The sequence below is a fragment of the Crinia signifera genome, chromosome 4 (genome assembly GCF_055691185.1).
Source record: "Crinia signifera chromosome 4, ASM5569118v1, whole genome shotgun sequence".
NCBI lineage: Eukaryota > Metazoa > Chordata > Amphibia > Anura > Myobatrachidae > Crinia > Crinia signifera.
Genome location: NC_139220.1, coordinates 1,824,832 through 1,847,010, shown reverse-complemented (window position 1 = coordinate 1,847,010; position 22,179 = coordinate 1,824,832). Strand labels below are relative to the sequence as shown.

The 22,179-nt window shown below is 49.2% G+C and overlaps 1 protein-coding gene across 1 annotated transcript in view; it reads left to right on the top strand.

The window, feature by feature from the left end:
• PLCZ1 (phospholipase C zeta 1) overlaps positions 1-22,179 on the top strand; it is a 54,459-nt gene that overhangs the window by 10,427 nt on the left and 21,853 nt on the right. Inside the window, exons 3-4 of the mRNA XM_083179539.1 lie at positions 20,392-20,536; positions 21,780-21,932. Coding sequence (XP_083035665.1) covers positions 20,392-20,536; positions 21,780-21,932 — 298 coding nt within the window. The remainder of the gene's footprint in view (positions 1-20,391; positions 20,537-21,779; positions 21,933-22,179) is intronic.

Sequence of the window (22,179 nt, the reverse complement as noted above, 5' to 3'; positions counted from 1 at the left end):
TAGGAGCGGACAGCATCCATTTATATACCAGGAACTGTGTAGGATACTGTCAATGCTGCATAGTGTAGTGTTACCAGGGCACACTAGGGACGGACAGCATCCATTTATATACCAGGAACTGTGTAGGATACTATCAATGCTGCATAGTGTAGTGTTACCAGGGCACACTAGGAGCGGACAGCATCCATTTATATACCAGGAACTGTGTAGTATACTATCAATGCTGCATAGTGTAGTGTTACCAGGGCACACTAGGAACGGACAGCATCCATTTATATACCAGGAACTGTGTAGGATACTATAAGTGCTGCATAGTGTAGTGTTACCAGGGCACACTAGGGACGGACAGCATCCATTTATATACCAGGAACTGTGTAGGATACTATCCATGCTGCATAGTGTAGTGTTACCAGGGCACACTAGTGACGGACAGCATCCATTTATATACCAGGAACTGTGTAGGATACTATCAATGCTGCATAGTGTAGTGTTACCAGGGCACACTAGGGACGGACAGCATCCATTTATATACCAGGAACTGTGTAGGATACTATCAATGCTGCACAGTTTATTGTTACCAGGGCACACATGGACGGACAGCATCCATTTATATACCAGGAACTGTGTAGGATACTATCAATGCTGCATAGTGTAGTGTTAACAGGGCACACTAGGAGCGGACAGCATCCATTTATATACCAGGAACTGTGTAGGATACTATCAGTGCTGCATAGTGTAGTGTTACCAGGGCACACTAGGAGCGGACAGCATCCATTTATATACCAGGAACTGTGTAGGATACTAGCAATGCTGCATAGTGTAGTGTTACCAGGGCACACTAGGGACGGACAGCATCCATTTATATACCAGGAACTGTGTAGTATACTATCAATGCTGCATAGTGTAGTGTTACCAGGGCACACTAGGAGCGGACAGCATCCATTTATATACCAGGAATTGTGTAGGATACTATCAATGCTGCATAGTGTAGTGTTACCAGGGCACACTAGGGACGGACAGCATCCATTTATATACCAGGAACTGTGTAGTATACTATCAATGCTGCATAGTGTAGTGTTACCAGGGCACACTAGGAGCGGACAGCATCCATTTATATACCAGGAACTGTGTAGGATACTATCAATGCTGCATAGTGTAGTGTTACCAGGGCACACTAGGGACGGACAGCATCCATTTATATACCAGGAACTGTGTAGGATACTATCAATGTTGCATATTGTAGTGTTACCAGGGCACACTAGGAGCGGACAGCATCCATTTATATACCAGGAACTGTGTAGGATACTATCAATGCTGCATATTGTAGTGTTACCAGGGCACACTAGGGACGGACAGCATCCATTTATATACCAGGAACTGTGCAGGATCCTATCAATGCTGCATAGTGTAGTGTTACCAGGGCACACTAGGGACGGACAGCATCCATTTATATACCAGGAACTGTGTAGGATACTATCAATGCTGCATAGTGTAGTGTTACCAGGGCACACTAGGGACGGACAGCATCCATTTATGTACCAGGAACTGTGCAGGATACTATCAATGCTGCATAGTGTAGTGTTACCAGGGCACACTAGGGACGGACAGCATCCATTTATGTACCAGGAACTGTGCAGGATACTATCAATGCTGCATAGTGTAGTGTTACCAGGGCACACTAGGGACGGACAGCATCCATTTATGTACCAGGAACTGTGCAGGATACTATCAATGCTGCATAGTGTAGTGTTACCAGGGCACACTAGGAGCGGACAGCATCCATTTATATACCAGGAACTGTGTAGGATACTATCAATGCTGCATAGTGTAGTGTTACCAGGGCACACTAGGAGCGGACAGCATCCATTTATATACCAGGAACTGTGTAGGATACTATCAATGCTGCATAGTGTAGTGTTACCAGGGCACACTAGGAGCGGACAGCATCCATTTATATACCAGGAACTGTGTAGGATACTATCAGTGCTGCATAGTGTAGTGTTAACAGGGCACACTAGGAGCGGACAGCATCCATTTATATACCAGGAACTGTGTAGGTTACTATCAATGCTGCATAGTGTAGTGTTACCAGGGCACACTAGGAGCGGACAGCATCCATTTATATACCAGGGACTGTGTAGGATACTAGCAATGCTGCATAGTGTAGTGTTACCAGGGCACACTAGGAGCGGACAGCATCCATTTATATACCAGGAACTGTGTAGGATACTATCAGTGCTGCATAGTGTAGTGTTACCAGGGCACACTAGGAGCGGACAGCATCCATTTATATACCAGGGACTGTGTAGGATACTATCAATGCTGCATATTGTAGTGTTACCAGGGCACACTAAGGACGGACAGCATCCATTTATATACCAGGAACTGTGTAGGATACTAGCAATGCTGCATAGTGTAGTGTTACCAGGGCACACTAGGAGCGGACAGCATCCATTTATATACCAGGGACTGTGTAGGATACTAGCAATGCTGCATAGTGTAGTGTTACCAGGGCACACTAGGAGCGGACAGCATCCATTTATATACCAGGAACTGTGTAGGATACTATCAATGCTGCATAGTGTAGTGTTACCAGGGCACACTAGGGACGGACAGCATCCATTTATATACCAGGAACTGTGTAGGATACTATCAATGCTGCATAGTGTAGTGTTACCAGGGCACACTAGGAGCGGACAGCATCCATTTATATACCAGGAACTGTGTAGGATACTATCAATGCTGCACAGTGTATTGTTACCAGGGCACACTAGGAACGGACAGCATCCATTTATATACCAGGAACTGTGTAGGATACTATCCATGCTGCATAGTGTAGTGTTACCAGGGCACACTAGTGACGGACAGCATCCATTTATATACCAGGAACTGTGTAGGATACTATCAATGCTGCATAGTGTAGTGTTACCAGGGCACACTAGGGACGGACAGCATCCATTTATATACCAGGGACTGTGTAGGATACTATCAATGCTGCATAGTGTAGTGTTACCAGGGCACACTAGTAGTGGACAGCATCCATTTATATACCAGGAACTGTGTAGGATACTATCAATGCTGCATAGTGTAGTGTTACCAGGGCACACTAGAGACGGACAGCATCCATTTATATACCAGGGACTGTGTAGGATACTATCAATTCTGCACAGTGTAGTGTTACCAGGGCACACTAGGAGCGGACAGCATCCATTTATATACTAGGAACTGTGTAGGATACTATCAATGCTGCACAGTGTATTGTTAGCAGGGCACACTAGGGACGGACAGCATCCATTTATATACCAGGAACTGTGTAGGATACTAGCAATGCTGCATAGTGTAGTGTTACCAGGGCACACTAGGGACGGACAGCATCCATTTATGTACCAGGAACTGTGCAGGATACTATCAATGCTGCATAGTGTAGTGTTACCAGGGCACACTAGGGACGGACAGCATCCATTTATGTACCAGGAACTGTGCAGGATACTATCAATGCTGCATAGTGTAGTGTTACCAGGGCACACTAGGAGCGGACAGCATCCATTTATATACCAGGAACTGTGCAGGATCCTATCAATGCTGCATAGTGTAGTGTTACCAGGGCACACTAGGGACGGACAGCATCCATTTATATACCAGGAACTGTGTAGGATACTATCAATGCTGCATATTGTAGTGTTACCAGGGCACACTAGGGACGGACAGCATCCATTTATATACCAGGAACTGTGTAGGATACTAGCAATGCTGCATAGTGTAGTGTTACCAGGGCACACTAGGAGCGGACAGCATCCATTTATATACCAGGAACTGTGTAGGATACTATCAATGCTGCATAGTGTAGTGTTACCAGGGCACACTAGTAGTGGACAGCATCCATTTATATACCAGGAACTGTGTAGGATACTATCAATGCTGCATAGTGTAGTGTTACCAGGGCACACTAGGAACGGACAGCATCCATTTATATACCAGGAACTGTGTAGGATACTATCAATGCTGCATAGTGTAGTGTTACCAGGGCACACTAGAGACGGACAGCATCCATTTATATACCAGGAACTGTGTAGGATACTAGCAATGCTGCATAGTGTAGTGTTACCAGGGCACACTAGTAGTGGACAGCATCCATTTATATACCAGGAACTGTGTAGGATACTATCAATGCTGCATAGTGTAGTGTTACCAGGGCACACTAGGAACGGACAGCATCCATTTATATACCAGGAACTGTGTAGGATACTATCAATGCTGCATAGTGTAGTGTTACCAGGGCACACTAGAGACGGACAGCATCCATTTATATACCAGGAACTGTGTAGGATACTAGCAATGCTGCATAGTGTAGTATTACCAGGGCACACTAGGGACGGACAGCATCCATTTATATACCAGGGACTGTGTAGGATACTATCAATGTTGCACAGTGTAGTGTTACCAGGGCACACTAGGAGCGGACAGCATCCATTTATGTACCAGGAACTGTGTAGGATACTATCAATGCTGCACAGTGTATTGTTACCAGGGCACACTAGGGATGGACAGCATCCATTTATATACCAGGAACTGTGTAGGATACTATCAATGCTGCATAGTGTAGTGTTACCAGGGCACACTAGGGACGGACAGCATCCATTTATATACCAGGAACTGTGCAGGATACTATCAATGCTGCATAGTGTAGTGTTATCAGGGCACACTAGGGACGGACAGCATCCATTTATGTACCAGGAACTGTGCAGGATACTATCAATGCTGCATAGTGTAGTGTTACCAGGGCACACTAGAAGCGGACAGCATCCATTTATATACCAGGAACTGTGCAGGATCCTATCAATGCTGCATAGTGTAGTGTTACCAGGGCACACTAGGAGCGGACAGCATCCATTTATATACCAGGAACTGTGTAGGATACTATCAATGCTGCATAGTGTAGTGTTACCAGGGCACACTAGGAGCGGACAGCATCCATTTATATACCAGGAACTGTGTAGGATACTATCAGTGCTGCATAGTGTAGTGTTACCAGGGCACACTAGGGACGGACAGCATCCATTTATATACCAGGAACTGTGTAGGATACTATCAATGCTGCATAGTGTAGTGTTACCAGGGCACACTAGGGACGGACAGCATCCATTTATATACCAGGAACTGTGTAGGATACTATCAATGCTGCATAGTGTAGTGTTACCAGGGCACACTAGGAGCGGACAGCATCCATTTATATACCAGAAACTGTGTAGGATACTATCAATGCTGCATAGTGTAGTGTTACCAGGGCACACTAGGAGCGGACAGCATCCATTTATATACCAGGAACTGTGTAGGATACTATCAATGCTGCATGGTGTAGTGTTACCAGGGCACACTAGGAGCGGACAGCATCCATTTATATACCAGGGACTGTGTAGGATACTACCAATGCTGCATGGTGTAGTTTTAACAGGGCACACTAGGGACGGACAGCATCCATTTATATACCAGGAACTGTGTAGGATACTATCAGTGCTGCATAGTGTAGTGTTACCAGGGCACACTAGGGTCGGACAGCATCCATTTATATACCAGGAACTGTGTAGGATACTATCCATGCTGCATAGTGTAGTGTTACCAGGGCACACTAGGAGCGGACAGCATCCATTTATATACCAGGAACTGTGTAGGATACTAGCAATGCTGCATAGTGTAGTGTAACCAGGGCACACTAGGGGCGGACAGCATCCATTTATATACCAGGAACTGTGTAGGATACTATCAATGATGCATAGTGTAGTGTTACCAGGGCACACTAGGGACGGACAGCATCCATTTATGTACCAGGAACTGTGCAGGATACTATCAATGCTGCATAGTGTAGTGTTACCAGGGCACACTAGGGACGGACAGCATACATTTATGTACCAGGAACTGTGCAGGATACTATCAATGCTGCATAGTGTAGTGTTACCAGGGCACACTAGGGACGGACAGCATCCATTTATGTACCAGGAACTGTGCAGGATACTATCATTGCTGCATAGTGTAGTGTTACCGGGGCACACTAGAAGCGGACAGCATCCATTTATATACCAGGAACTGTGCAGGATCCTATCAATGCTGCATAGTGTAGTGTTACCAGGGCACACTAGGAGCGGACAGCATCCATTTATATACCAGGAACTGTGTAGGATACTATCAATGCTGCATAGTGTAGTGTTACCAGGGCACACTAGGAGCGGACAGCATCCATTTATATACCAGGAACTGTGTAGGATACTATCAATGCTGCATAGTGTAGTGTTACCAGGGCACACTAGGAGCGGACAGCATCCATTTATATACCAGGAACTGTGTAGGATACTATCAGTGCTGCATAGTGTAGTGTTACCAGGGCACACTAGGGACGGACAGCATCCATTTATATACCAGGAACTGTGTAGGATACTATCAATGCTGCATAGTGTAGTGTTTCCAGGGCACACTAGGAGCGGACAGCATCCATTTATATACCAGGAACTGTGTAGGTTACTATCAATGCTGCATAGTGTAGTGTTACCAGGGCACACTAGGAGCGGACAGCATCCATTTATATACCAGGAACTGTGTAGGATACTATCAATGCTGCATGGTGTAGTGTTACCAGGGCACACTAGGAGCGGACAGCATCCATTTATATACCAGGGACTGTGTAGGATACTACCAATGCTGCATGGTGTAGTTTTAACAGGGCACACTAGGGACGGACAGCATCCATTTATATACCAGGAACTGTGTAGGATACTATCAGTGCTGCATAGTGTAGTGTTACCAGGGCACACTAGGGTCGGACAGCATCCATTTATATACCAGGAACTGTGTAGGATACTATCAATGCTGCATAGTGTAGTGTTACCAGGGCACACTAGGAGCGGACAGCATCCATTTATATACCAGGAACTGTGTAGGATACTATCAATGCTGCATAGTGTAGTGTTACCAGGGCACACTAGGAGCGGACAGCATCCATTTATATACCAGGAACTGTGTAGGATACTAGCAATGCTGCATAGTGTAGTGTAACCAGGGCACACTAGGGGCGGACAGCATCCATTTATATACCAGGAACTGTGTAGGATACTATCAATGATGCATAGTGTAGTGTTACAAGGGCACACTAGGGACGGACAGCATCCATTTATGTACCAGGAACTGTGCAGGATACTATCAATGCTGCACAGTGTATTGTTACCAGGGCACACTAGGGACGGACAGCATACATTTATGTACCAGGAACTGTGCAGGATACTATCAATGCTGCATAGTGTAGTGTTACCAGGGCACACTAGGGACGGACAGCATCCATTTATGTACCAGGAACTGTGCAGGATACTATCATTGCTGCATAGTGTAGTGTTACCGGGGCACACTAGGAGCGGACATCATCCATTTATATACCAGGAACTGTTTAGGATACTATCAATGCTGCATAGTGTAGTGTTACCAGGGCACACTAGGAGCGGACAGCATCCATTTATATACCAGGAACTGTTTAGGATACTATCAATGCTGCATAGTGTAGTGTTACCAGGGCACACTAGGAGCGGACAGCATCCATTTATATACCAGGAACTGTGCAGGATCCTATCAATGCTGCATAGTGTAGTGTTACCAGGGCACACTAGGAGCGGACATCATCCATTTATATACCAGGAACTGTTTAGGATACTATCAATGCTGCATAGTGTAGTGTTACCAGGGCACACTAGGAGCGGACAGCATCCATTTATATACCAGGAACTGTGTAGGATACTATCAATGCTGCATAGTGTAGTGTTACCAGGGCACACTAGGAGCGGACAGCATCCATTTATGTACCAGGAACTGTGTAGAATACTATCAGTGCTGCATAGTGTAGTGTTACCAGGGCACACTAGGAGCGGACAGCATCCATTTATATACCAGGGACTGTGTAGGATACTAGCAATGCTGCATAGTGTAGTGTTACCAGGGCACACTAGGAGCGGACAGCATCCATTTATATACCAGGAACTGTGTAGGATACTATCAGTGCTGCATAGTGTAGTGTTACCAGGGCACACTAGGAGCGGACAGCATCCATTTATATACCAGGGACTGTGTAGGATACTAGCAATGCTGCATAGTGTAGTGTTACCAGGGCACACTAGGGACGGACAGCATCCATTTATATACCAGGAACTGTGTAGGATACTATCAATGCTGCATATTGTAGTGTTACCAGGGCACACTAGGGGCGGACAGCATCCATTTATATACCAGGAACTGTGTAGGATAATATCAATGCTGCATAGTGTAGTGTTACCAGGGCACACTAGGAGCGGACAGCATCCATTTATATACCAGGAACTGTGTAGGATACTATCAATGCTGCATAGTGTAGTGTTACCAGGGCACACTTGAAGCGGACAGCATCCATTTATATACCAGGAACTGTGTAGGATACTATCAATTCTGCATAGTGTAGTGTTACCAGGGCACACTAGGGACGGACAGCATCCATTTATATACCAGGAACTGTGTAGGATACTATCAATGCTGCATAGTGTAGTGTTACCAGGGCACACTAGGAGCGGACAGCATCCATTTATATACCAGGAACTGTGTAGGATACTATCAATGCTGCATATTGTAGTGTTACCAGGGCACACTAGGGACGGACAGCATCCATTTATATACCAGGAACTGTGTAGGATACTATCAATGCTGCATAGTGTAGTGTTACCAGGGCACACTAGGAGCGGACAGCATCCATTTATATACCAGGAACTGTGTAGGATAATATCAATGCTGCATAGTGTAGTGTTACCAGGGCACACTAGGAGCGGACAGCATCCATTTATATACCAGGAACTGTGTAGGATACTATCAATGCTGCATAGTGTAGTGTTACCAGGGCACACTTGAAGCGGACAGCATCCATTTATATACCAGGAACTGTGTAGGATACTATCAATGCTGCATAGTGTAGTGTTACCAGGGCACACTAGGGACGGACAGCATCCATTTATATACCAGGAACTGTGTAGGATACTATCAATGCTGCATAGTGTAGTGTTACCAGGGCACACTAGGAGCGGACAGCATCCATTTATATACCAGGAACTGTGTAGGATACTATCAATGCTGCATATTGTAGTGTTACCAGGGCACACTAGGGACGGACAGCATCCATTTATATACCAGGAACTGTGTAGGATACTATCAATGCTGCATAGTGTAGTGTTACAAGTTTTCATTTTTTTAACCAATTTATTTTAATATAGAAACATAGAATGTGACGGCAGATAAGAACTACTTGACCCATCTATTCGGCCCCTTTTTAAACATGTTACCTCAAACCATATTTGATCCTTATTTCTTTGTAAGGATATCAATATGCCTATCCCGAGCATGTTTACATTGTACTACTCTATTTCATACCTCCCAACTGTCACGATTCCGTCGGGACAGTCCCGATTTTAGGGTCCTGTCCCGACGTCCCACCCGCGGCAGGCATTGTCCCGCTGCGGGGGGTGGCAGTTGGGAGACCCCCCAATCTAGTAGAATAGACGCTGTGCGCATGCGCACAGCGTCTATTCTCGTATGAAAATGAGGTCGCGGCTAATTAGCATAAGCCGCGCCCTCATTTGCATACGCCCCGCCCCCTTTTCGGGCGCTCGCGCGGGTGTCCCTATTTCCTCCGGACTGAAGTTGGGAGGTATGCTATTTGCCCCTACCACCTCTGATGGGGGGGCTATTCCATTTATCTACTACTCTTTCTGTGAGGTAATTCTTCCTCACATTTCCCCTGAACCTTCCTCCCTCTAGTGTCAGTGCATGTCCTCGTGTTCTGCTGCTCCTCTTCCTGTGAAGAATTTCTCCCACCTGTACCTTCCTCCCTCTAGTGTCAGTGCATGTCCTCGTGTTCTGTTGCTCCTCTTCCTGTGACTAATGTCTCCCACCTGCACCTTCCTCCCTCTAGTGTCAGTGCATGTCCTCGTGTTCTGTTGCTCCTCTTCCTGTGACGAATGTCTCCCACCTGTACCTTTCTCCCTCTAGTGTCAGTGCATGTCCTTGTGTTCTGCTGCTCCTCTTCCTGTGACGAATGTCTCCCACCTGTACCTTCCTCCCCCTAGTGTCAGTGCATGTCCCCGTGTTCTGCTGCTCCTCTTCCTGTGACTAATGTCTCCCACCTGTACCTTCCTCCCTCTAGTGTCAGTGCATGTCCTCATGTTCTGCTGCTCCTCTTCCTGTGACTATTGTCTCCCACCTGTACCTTCCTCCCTCTAGTGTCAGTGCATGTCCTCGTGTTCTGCTGCTCCTCTTCCTGTGAAGAATGTCTCCCACCTGTACCTTCCTCCCTCTAGTGTCAGTGCATGTCCTCGTGTTCTGCTGCTCCTCTTCCTGTGAAGAATGTCTCCCACCTGTACCTTCCTCCCTCTAGTGTCAGTGCATGTCCTCGTGTTCTGCTGCTCCTCTTCCTGTGAAGAATGTCTCCCACCTGTACCTTCCTCCCCCTAGTGTCAGTGCATGTCCTCGTGTTCTGCTGCTCCTCTTCCTGTGACTAATGTCTCCCACCTGTACCTTCCTCCCTCTAGTGTCAGTGCATGTCCTCGTGTTCTGCTGCTCCTCTTCCTGTGAAGAATGTCTCCCTCCTGTACCTTCCTCTCTCTAGTGTCAGTGCATGTCCACGTGTTCTGTTGCTCCTCTTCCTGTGACGAATGTCTCCCACCTGTACCTTCCTCCCCCCAGTGTCAGTGCGTGTCCTCGTGTTCTGCTGCTCCTCTTCCTGTGACTAATGTCTCCCACCTGTACCTTCCTCCCTCTAGTGTCAGTGCATGTCCTCGTGTTCTGCTGCTCCTCTTCCTGTGACTAATGTCTCCCACCTGTACCTTCCTGCCTCTAGTGTCAATGCATGTCCTCGTGTTCTGTTGCTCCTCTTCCTGTGACTAATGTCTCCCACCTGTACCTTCCTCCCTCTAGTTTCAGTGCATGTCCTTGTGTTCTGCTGCTCCTCTTCCTGTGAAGAATGTCTCCCACCTGTACCTTCCTCCCCCTAGTGTCAGTGCATGTCCTCGTGTTCTGCTGCTCCTCTTCCTGTGACGAATGTCTCCCACCTGTACCTTCCTCTCCCTAGTGTCAGTGCATGTCCTCTTGTTCTGCTGCTCCTCTTTCTGTGAAGAATGTCTCCCTCCTGTACCTTTCTCCCCCTAGTGTCAGTGCCTGTCCTCGTGTCCTGCTGCTCCTCTTCCTGTGACTAATGTCTCCCACCTGTACCTTCCTCCCTCTAGTGTCAGTGCGTGTCCTGCTGCTCCTCTTCCTGTGACGAATGTATCACACCTGTACCTTCCTCCCTCTAGTGTCAGTGCATGTCCTCGTGTTCTGCTGCTCCTCTTCCTGTGAAGAATGACTCCCACCTGTACTTTCCTCCCTCTAGTGTCAGTGCGTGTCCTCGTGTTTTGCTGCTCCTCTTCCTGTGACTAATGTCTCCCACCTGTACCTTCCTCCCTCTAGTGTCAGTGCATGTCCTCGAGTTCTGCTGCTCCTCTTCCTGTGACTAATGTCTCCCACCTGTACCTTCCTTCCCCCAGTGTCAGTGTGTGTCCTCGTGTTCTGTTGCTCCTCTTTCTGTGAAGAATGTCTCCCACCTGTACCTTCCTCCCTCTAGTGTCAGTGCATGTCCTCGTGTTCTGTTGCTCCTCTTCCTGTGACTAATGTCTCCCACCTGTACCTTCCTGCCTCTAGTGTCAGTGCATGTCCTCGTGATCTGTTGCTCCTCTTCCTGTGACTAATGTCTCCCACCTGTACCTTCCTCCCTCTAGTTTCAGTGCATGTCCTCGTGTTCTGCTGCTCCTCTTCCTGTGAAGAATGTCTCCCACCTGTACCTTCCTCCCTAGTGTCAGTGCATGTCCTCGTGTTCTGCTGCTCCTCTTCCTGTGACGAATGTCTCCCTCCTGTACCTTCCTCCCTCTAGTGTCAGTGCATGTCCTCATGTTCTGCTGCTCCTCTTCCTGTGAAGAATGACTCCCACCTGCACCTTCCTCCCTCTAGTGTCAGTGCATGTCCTCGTGTTCTGCTGCTCCTCTTCCTGTGACTAATGTCTCCCACCTGTACCTTCCTCCCTCTAGTGTCAGTGCATGTCCTCGAGTTCTGCTGCTCCTCTTCCTGTGACTAATGTCTCCCACCTGTACCTTCCTCCCCCCAGTGTCAGTGTGTGTCCTCATGTTCTGCTGCTCCTCTTCCTGTGACTAATGTCTCCCACCTGTACCTTCCTCCCTCTAGTGTCAGTGCATGTCCTCATGTTCTGCTGCTCCTCTTCCTGTGACTAATGTCTCCCACCTGTACCTTCCTCCCTCTAGTGTCAGTGCATGTCCTCGTGTTCTGCTGCTCCTCTTCCTGTGACTAATGTCTCCCACCTGTACCTTCCTCCCTCTAGTGTCAGTGCATGTCCTCGTGTTCTGTTGCTCCTCTTCCTGTGAAGAATGTCTCCCACCTGTACCTTCCTCCTCCTAGTGTCAGTGCGTGTCCTCGTGTTCTGTCGCTCCTCTTCCTGTGACTGTCTCCCACCTGTACCTTCCTCCCTCTAGTGTCAGTGCATGTCCTCATGTTCTGCTGCTCCTCTTCCTGTGACTAATGTCTCCCACCTGTACCTTCCTCCCTCTAGTGTCAGTGCATGTCCTCGTGTTCTGCTGCTCCTCTTCCTGTGACTAATGTCTCCCACCTGTACCTTCCTCCCTCTAGTGTCAGTGCATGTCCTCGTGTTCTGCTGCTCCTCTTCCTGTGAAGAATGTCTCCCACCTTTACCTTCCTCCCCCTAGGGTCAGTGCATGTCCTCGTGTTCTGTTGCTCCTCTTCCTGTGAAGAATGTCTCCCACCTGTACCTTCCTCCTCCTAGTGTCAGTGCGTGTCCTCGTGTTCTGTTGCTCCTCTTCCTGTGACTGTCTCCCACCTGTACCTTCCTCCCTCTAGTGTCAGTGCATGTCCTCATGTTCTGCTGCTCCTCTTCCTGTGACTAATGTCTCCCACCTGTACCTTCCTCCCTCTAGTGTCAGTGCATGTCCTCGTGTTCTGCTGCTCCTCTTCCTGTGAAGAATGTCTCCCACCTGTACCTTCCTCCCTCTAGTGTCAGTGCATGTCCTCGTGTTCTGCTGCTCCTCTTCCTGTGACTAATGTCTCCCACCTGTACCTTCCTCCCCCTAGTGTCAGTGCATGTCCTCGTGTTCTGCTGCTCCTCTTCCTGTGACTAATGTCTCCCACCTGTACCTTCCTCCCTCTAGTGTCAGTGCATGTCCTCATGTTCTGCTGCTCCTCTTCCTGTGACTAATGTCTCCCACCTGTACCTTCCTCCCTCTAGTGTCAGTGCGTGTCCTCGTGTTCTGCCGCTCCTCTTCCTGTGACTAATGTCTCCCACCTGTACCTTCCTCCCCCTAGTGTCAGTGCATGTCCTCGTGTTCTGCTGCTCCTCTTCCTGTGACTAATGTCTCCCACCTGTACCTTCCTCCCCCTAGTGTCAGTGCATGTCCTCGTGTTCTGCTGCTTCTCTTCCTGTGACTAATGTCTCCCACCTGTACCTTACTCCCTCTAGTGTCAGTGCGTGTCCTCGTGTTCTGCTGCTCCTCTTCCTGTGACAAATGTCTCCCACCTGTACCTTCCTCCCCCCAGTGTCAGTGCGTGTCCTCGTGTTCTGTTGCTCCTCTTCCTGTGACGAATGTCTCCCACCTGTACCTTCCTCCCCCCAGTGTCAGTGCGTGTCCTCGTGTTCTGCTGTTCCTCTTCCTGTGACTAATTTCTCCCACCTGTACCTTCCTCCCTCTAGTGTCAGTGCATGTCCCCGTGTTCTGCTGCTCCTCTTTCTGTGACTAATGTCTCCCACCTGTACCTTCCTCCCTCTATTGTCAGTGCATGTCCTCGTGTTCTGCTGCTCCTCTTCCTGTGACAAATGTCTCCCACCTGTACCTTCTTCTAGTGTCAGTGCATGTCCCCGTGTTCTGCTGCTCCTCTTCCTGTGAAGAATGTCTCCCACCTGTACCTTCCTCCCCCCAGTGTCAGTGCATGTCCTCATGTTCTGCTGCTCCTCTTCCTGTGAAGAATGTCTCCCACCTGTACCTTCCTCCCCCTAGTGTCAGTGCATGTCCTCGTGTTCTGCTGCTCCTCTTCCTGTGAGGAATGTCTCCCACCTGTACCTTCCTCCCTCTAGTGTCAGTGCATGTCCTCGTGTTCTGCTGCTCCTTTTCCTGTGAAGAATGTCTCCCACCTGTACCTTCCTCCTCCTAGTGTCAGTGCATGTCCTCTTGTTCTGCTGCTCCTCTTCCTGTGATGAATGTCTCCCACCTGTACCTTCCTCCCCCTAGTGTCAGTGCATGTCCTCGTGTTCTGCTGCTCCTCTTCCTGTGATGAATGTCTCCCACCTGTACCTTCCTCCCTCTAGTGTCAGTGCATGTCCTCGTGTTCTGCTGCTCCTCTTCCTGTGATGAATGTCTCCCACCTGTACCTTCCTCCCTCTAGTGTCAGTGCGTGTCCTCGTGTTCGGCTGCTCCTCTTCCTGTGACTAATGTCTCCCACCTGTACCTTCCTCCCTCTAGTGTCAGTGCATGTCCTCGTGTTCTGCTGCTCCTCTTCCTGTGACTAATATCTCCCACCTGCACCTTCCTCCCTCTAGTGTCAGTGCATGTCCTCGTGTTCTGCTGCTCCTCTTCCTGTGATGAATGTCTCCCTCCTGTACCTTCCTCCCCCTAGTGTCAGTGCATGTCCTCGTGTTCTGCTGCTCCTCTTCCTGTGAAGAATGTCTCCCACCTGTACCTTCCTCCCCCTACTGTCAGTGCATGTCCTCGTGTTCTGCTGCTCCTCTTCCTGTGACTAATGTCTCCCACCTGTACCTTCCTCCCCCTACTGTCAGTGCATGTCCTCGTGTTCTGCTGCTCCTCTTCCTGTGACTAATGTCTCCCACCTGTACCTTCCTCCCTCTAGTGTCAGTGCCTGTCCTCGTGTTCTGCTGCTCCTCTTCCTGTGACTAATGTCTCCCACCTGTACCTTCCTCCCCCTAGTGTCAGTGCATGTCCTCGTGTTCTGCTGCTCCTCTTCCTGTGAAGAATGTCTCCCACCTGTACCTTCCTCCCCCTAGTGTCAGTGCATGTCCTCGTGTTCTGCTGCTCCTCTTCCTGTGAAGAATGTCTCCCACCTGCACCTTCCTCCCCCTAGTGTCAGAGCATGTCCTCGTGTTCTGCTGCTCCTCTTCCTGTGACTAATGTCTCCCACCTGTACCTTCCTCCCCCTAGTGTCAGTGCATGTCCTTGTGTTCTGTTGCTCCACTTCCTGTGAAGAATGTCTCCCACCTGTACCTTGTTATAACCGTTGATACAGTATATGTGACAGTTTCTATCATGTCCCCCCTTTCCCTTCTCTGCTCTAAAGTATAATATCATATCATCTAAATAGTATTGGTCATATTTATGTTCATTAAAATGTTTGTCTAAGTGTAAAATCAGTCCAATTGGTTTTTATTCATCGAGAAGCACGTCAGGGGCCACGGGGCTAACGCTGGGTAGTGGAGTGGGAGAGAGAGAGCATTCCAGCACCAGGAAGGTTAAACTTCTTCCTGCCTCACAGGCAGCCAGGCTCCTCCCCTTCACTACCCCACCTCCAGGCCAGGCTCCTCCCCTCCTCTACCCCACCGCCAGGCCCCTCCCCTCCTCTACCCCACCTCCAGGCCAGGCCCCTCCCCTCCTCTACCCCACCTCCAGGCCAGGAAGCTCAGATTTTTTGGTGCTTGCAGGAGCCAACATGCATTATGCAGCCGTACTTCTTTTTAAATCTTTATTTTTTCATTCTGTTTTTTACACTGACTGTGTGTCAGTGACAGAGCAGCAGCACTGGGGTCTATTAGACACCCGCACTGCTGCTCCATCACCCAGGCCTAGCAGCTGCACACCACTCATCGGTGAGTGACCGCAGCTGGCTCCGGGCACTCGGGAGACCACAGCCGCGCCCAGGCACCGAGACCACGATTCAGGTAACACGGTCCCCGCATGTGCATTTAGTAGCTGTAGCAGGGACGGGGACGGGGGGGGGGGGGGGGGGGGACGGACACACCGCTGCGCTAGCAAGCGGATTGCAGCGGTACCGGTAAGTGGGGCCGCCCGGTGCACTCTGGATCCCTGACATTTTACTGGCGCCGCATGTGGTCATCTTCCCTGGCGGCTGTCACACCAGGGGTCTGAGTCGCTGAGACAAAGACCTCTGGTGGGGGTCTGGATCGGTATTGAAACCGGGCAGGCTGTAGGAGACCCTTGTGCATATACCTTGCACGACAGTGCACCCAGAGGCAGTAAACAGTCAGGTGTAAAATACAACCAGATCTATTATGGAAGGTTGTAGGTAACAAATGCAGGTAAAGTATGCACGATGGTACAGTCACAGTAATGGCAATACTTTACAATCGATGGTGGAACATCGGATGTAGATGTGATATGAGGTATCCGAAATATCAGACTGGAGATGTATACTTGGAATCTGGAATATCGGACTGGAGATGTATACTTGGAATCCGGAATATTGGACACAATCAATGGTGGAACATCGGATGGGAATGGAATACCGGAGTTAGGCTGATACCCGCTTGAGGTGAGTCTGGATGGCAGTGGCAGATCACAGGCGATGATACCCTGGACACTCACAGGCGATGGTAACCTGGACACTCACAGGAGATGGTGAACCTGGAGAATACACTGCAGCAGAGGAGAGACAAACACCAGCAGGAGACACTTGCATGCATAGAAGACAAATGAAGCACTAGCATTGGAGTGAGCGCTCCCAGCATACTTATACCCACTGCTTGGCCAGGATTGGCCGGGCAGGTTTGACAGGGAGATCACTCCAAGCCAGATTGGACAAGACAGACATGTGACTGGGAAAACATGGAAGCCCCCATGTCTGACTATGGCAGGAAAGGTTGTTTGCAGATGCCATGCTTGTGGCCAGGAGCAATGGCGATGGACAGGGAACTTGCAGGGCATTGGACACTGTCTCTGCGGGTGAGGGAAGCAGTGCACCGTGCAGCCGCAGACTCAGCAGCGCTGAGAGGACCGGAGGATGACTGAGATGGAGGCGCACAGTACTCAGGACACCGGCTGTATCAGGACTTGTACCGCAAGCTGAGCCTGTGCAGACACTTAGCTGGTAAGAGAGCCTGCTTCAATACCCGGATCGTGACAGCGGCCATTTGTTAGCAGCAGGAGTGGGCTCCCTTCACACAGTCCCTCCCCTGGGGACAGGAGGAAGGACAGCCCCACTCAGGTTCCCACCACTGATTCTTCCTGCCTGCCTGCTGCACGTGCAGAGGGACACAGAGAGCTCACAGCACCCGGGGTAGAATGGGCACTCTCATGGCTGCCGCTGCCGAGGGTGTGCCTGCGGAGAACCTGTCCCTACATCAGGCCACTCTAACACTCCATCCAGAAGCTCCTATGGTACAGTAGGGTGTCATAGCTCCTGTCCCTTCGGCTCAAGGAAGCTCAGGATTCCACACCAGCAGGAAGCCCAGCGGGTCATGCCGGCACATTCTCAATTTAACATGACTCAACAAGTTTGTTAGGGTCCTGAGGTTCAGAATGGAAACTTTGTGATCCATAGTCTTGGCCCTATGACCAGGAGACTGTATGGCTTCCCTGGACATCCAGAATGCATATCTGCGTATCTCCATCGGGCCAGTACATCATCGGTTTCTGTGGTTTACACTGCAAGACCGTCACTTTCGGGTTCAGGCTCTGCCTTTCGGACAGCAAGCTTCACACCCAGGGAGTCCGGATACTTCCGTATCTGGATGACCTGTTGATTCTGGCACACCCAGCAGAACTTCTCCAGGACCATATGCCCACAGTTGTCTCGGCTGGATTACCAATTGGCTCAAGTCATCCATGCTTCCAGCTCAGTCTATTATCCATTTGGGAAATGGTTATATACAACATATCAAAGTATGTACCTGCCAGTGGAACGCTGCAGGACACAGGAGTCCCACGTCCGACCTCTTATCTCCCTCGGCCGGGTGTCCGTGCATTCCGGCACGAAGGTCCTAGATTCGATAGCATCGACCTCCGGCATGGCGGAATATGCCTAGGGATGATCTTTACCAAGTGGTTGGGATCCTACCACAACATCCAGTCACGGATGATAGCCTTAAACACTGGTGGCTTCTAGGCCTGAGCCTCACAGCGGACCCCTGTCTGAGAGATCGCCCTCTGCAGGTCCAGTCGGACATTGAGACGACGGCGGATTATATTAACCACCAGGGTGGCACTCGCAGTCCGTCTTGCCATAGTGCAGACATCCCGCATCTTTCAGTATGGAGATTATGATCCCTGCTCAGCAAACTTTTTCCCGGGAGTGCTCAGTTGGGAAGCGGACTTCCTGAGCTCTGCATGCCAGTGAATGGGCCCTCCATCTGGCGGTGTTCCAGATGCTGGTACGCCGCTGTAGCAGACCCGGAGTGGACTTGATGGCATCGCACCACTACCTCAATGTCACCCTATACAGATCCAGGTGATTCCAAGGGCTTGCATGGTGGATGTCCTGTCAGCCATAGGGCCATTTTTTCTCTCTTGTACGCCTTCCCCCAATTTCACTCCTCTTGCAAGTGGTCCGCAAGTTGGAGGTGGAGGGTGGCACTTTGAGCCTGGTGGCTCCACATTGGCCCAGATGGTTCTGGTTCTCCGATCTCCAGGCCCTGCCAATGACCCCTCTGATTTGTCTGCCTCTACATCCAGATCTACACCAGGTTTACAGCGTCTGGCTTTGACTGGGTGGCTGTTGAGAACTTCCTGTTACGGGCCAGAGGCTTTAACACAAGAGTAATCTCAACATTGCTCAGGGCAGGCGAACCTTCTACGGCAGGTGCTTCCATCACATCTGGCTGGCTTACTTGGTGTTGTGCTCACCTCTTCAATCCCAGGATTTACCACCTGGCCAGGATTTTGGCCTCCTTACAATAGGGCCTGGAGGCTGGGTTGCGCTTTACTTCGAAGGTACAGGTTTTGGCTTTGTCCATCTTGTTCTGTAAGATGTTGGCGCTGTTGCCGGTTGTCCGCACATTCCTACAGGGTGTCCTACTTATCCAGCCTCCCTTTGTTCTCCCAGTAGCCCTATGGGACCATTCCTGGGTACTCACTGCTCTTCAGGCCCCACCATTTGAGCCCTTAAGTTTAGTGGACCTTGGTTGACTCACCTGTAAGACGGTTTTCCTGTTGGTGATTGCCTTGGCCGGGAGGGTGTCTGACCTGTCAGCCCTGTTCTGTGGGTCACCATTCCTGATCTACAACTAGATTGGTCAATTCTTCAAACAGTTCCTTCTCACCTCCCTGCGGTGTTATGCAGGTTTAATTTCAACCGGGAGATTGTGGTTCCAACTTGTCGAGGGCCAGATACTTCTCCTAAACGGTCCTCCTTGGCTGTTGTCCGTGCATTGTGCATCTATGTGCGCCGCACCAAGTCTCTTCACAAATCTGACTCTCTTTGTCCAGCAGACGATTACCCGCTGGATTCACACAGTCATCCAGCAGGCATATTTGGGTGCCTCCCTCCCGGTTCCTGCGGGAGTATGGGCACATTCTACTGGGTCTTGGGCTGTTCAGGGTGGTGCAACAGCGGAGCAATGTTGCAAGGTGGCAACGTGGTCATCCACCAATACTGTTCTGTGCTTTTACGCATTTGATACATTTGCCTCCCAGGACTCAGCATTTGGCCAGAGTGTACTGGCTGCGGCACAGGCGCGTCCCCACCCTTAGGTGGCTGCTTTAGGACGTCCTAGCCTTAAGCCTGAATAAAGTATAAAAGGAGATTTATGTCTTACCTTTTAATCTCTTTCTTCAAGGACGTCAGGAGCCACAGGGATCCCTCCCTGCCGCGCCTGCTTCAGTTGTGTTGAAGTTAATGTTCCGAATGTGTTTCTGTATGGCGTTTCTCTTCCTTCTCCTTGTCTCCTGCCTTGGCTTGTTAAAAACTGAGCTTCCTGGCCTGGAGGCGGGGTAAAGGTGGGGAGGAGCCTGGCCTGGAGGTGGGGTAGAGGAGAGGAGGAGCCTGGCTAGCAGCAAGAAGTTTAACCTTTCTGGTGCTGGAATACTCTCTCACCACTCCAACTACCCAGTATTAAGCCTGTGGCCGATGACACCCTTGAAGAAAGAGATTTAACAGGTAAGACATAAATCTCATATTCAGATTTTATTGTCACATCTCAACACAGCCCCTGCTATCCACCATTTTCTTCCCTTCCAGTTTCTTTGGGATTGACTAACCCATTCTAGTAGCTGCTAGTGAAGCAGACCATGTCATAGCGCCGCTATCACCCCCTAGGGGGCGTTGTTTATTTTCTTCCATTATATCTCTTTGTCTCTAATACACATCTGTTCCATTCTCCCTTAGCGCTCTCATGAAGGGCTGCCGCTGCGTGGAGATCGATTGCTGGGACGGAGCGGATGATGAGCCTGTTGTGTATCACGGATTCACATTAACCAGCAAAATTTTGTTTAAGACCGTCATCTACGTCATCGAGAAGTACGCCTTTATGGTAAGTGATGTCATAGTGTTACAGTTACATCACAGAGAGGTACGCCTCCATGGTAAGTGATGTCATAGTGTTACAGTTACATCATAGAGAGGTACGCCTTCATGATAAGTGATGTCATAGTGTTACAGTTACATCACAGAGAGGTACGCCTCCATGGTAAGTGATGTCATAGTGTTACAGTTACATCATAGAGAGGTACGCCTTCATGGTAGTGATGTCAGAGTGTTAGTTACATCATAGAGAGGTACGCCTTCATGGTAAGTGATGTCATAGTGTTACAGTTACGTCACAGAGAGGTATGCCTCCATGGTAAGTGATGTCATAGTGTTAGCTACATCATAGAGAGGTACGCCTCCATGGTAAGTGATGTCATAGTGTTACAGTTACGTCACAGAGAGGTACGCCTCCATGGTAAGTGATGTCATAGTGCTATTTACATCATAGAGAGGTACGCCTCCATGGTAAGTGATGTCATAGTGTTACAGTTACGTCACAGAGAGGTACGCCTCCATGGTAAGTGATGTCATAGTGTTAGTTACATCATAGAGAGGTACACCTTCATGGTAAGTGATGTCATAGTGTTAGTTACATCATAGAGAGGTACGCCTTCATGGTAAGTGATGTCATAGTGTTAGTTACATCATAGAGAGGTACGCCTCCATGGTAAGTGATGTCATAGTGTTACAGTTACATCATAGAGAGGTACGCCTCCATGGTAAGTGATGTCATAGTGTTACAGTTACATCATAGAGGGTTACGTCTTCATGGTAAGTGATGTCATAGTGTTAGTTACATCATAGAGAGGTACGTCTTTATGGTAAGTGATGTCATAGTGTTAGTTACTGTGACAAAACAAGGCCACGCCCCTTGGGGAGACTTGCGGATACCCCCTGCTTCTCTGCAGCCATTGTGTGAAGGAGAATCCCCAGGACCGCTGCCTGCTGCTGAGGGCAGGTGGGGGCTGGGTGTGCTCAGGCCCTGGGAGGTGGGGGAGAAGGATCCCACCAGCAAGGCCCTTCAATCATCACGTAAGGGTCCAGAGGACCATCTAGAACTGGGGGAGGTGTTTGTGGGGGCTTTTGAGGGAAGAGCCGGGGAAGGATTGCGGATACCCCCTGCTCTTCTGCAGCCATGGTGTGAAGGAGAATTAATGATACCCCCTTAGTCCGGCCCTGTATACGTCCTCTATGTACTAATCTGTCTCTGTATCAGATCATTAATCATGTTACTAATCGCTCCTCAGGCCTCGCACTATCCGCTCATCCTCTCCCTGGAGAACCACTGCACCCTCAGACAGCAGGAGCGAATGGCCATCCATCTGACCAGCATTCTGGGAGACAAGTTACTGACTGAGAGCGTCAGTAATGTATTGCCCACACGTCTGCCGTCACCTGAGGTAATCACCCGCAGCTACAGATACGTCACAGGAGTCTGATACATTGGGGGACATTTACCAAAATGGATTCGTAGAAAAAAGGAGTATTCGTAGGGAGAAATACACTTTTTTTTACGAATTTGTATTTTTGGGATTTACAATCCCAAAAATACAACAATTCGTATTCCTAAAGATGGGACATTCGTATTTGTAGTTACAAATACGAATGTCCTACACCATCGATAGGATACGACAGAAATCACCATTC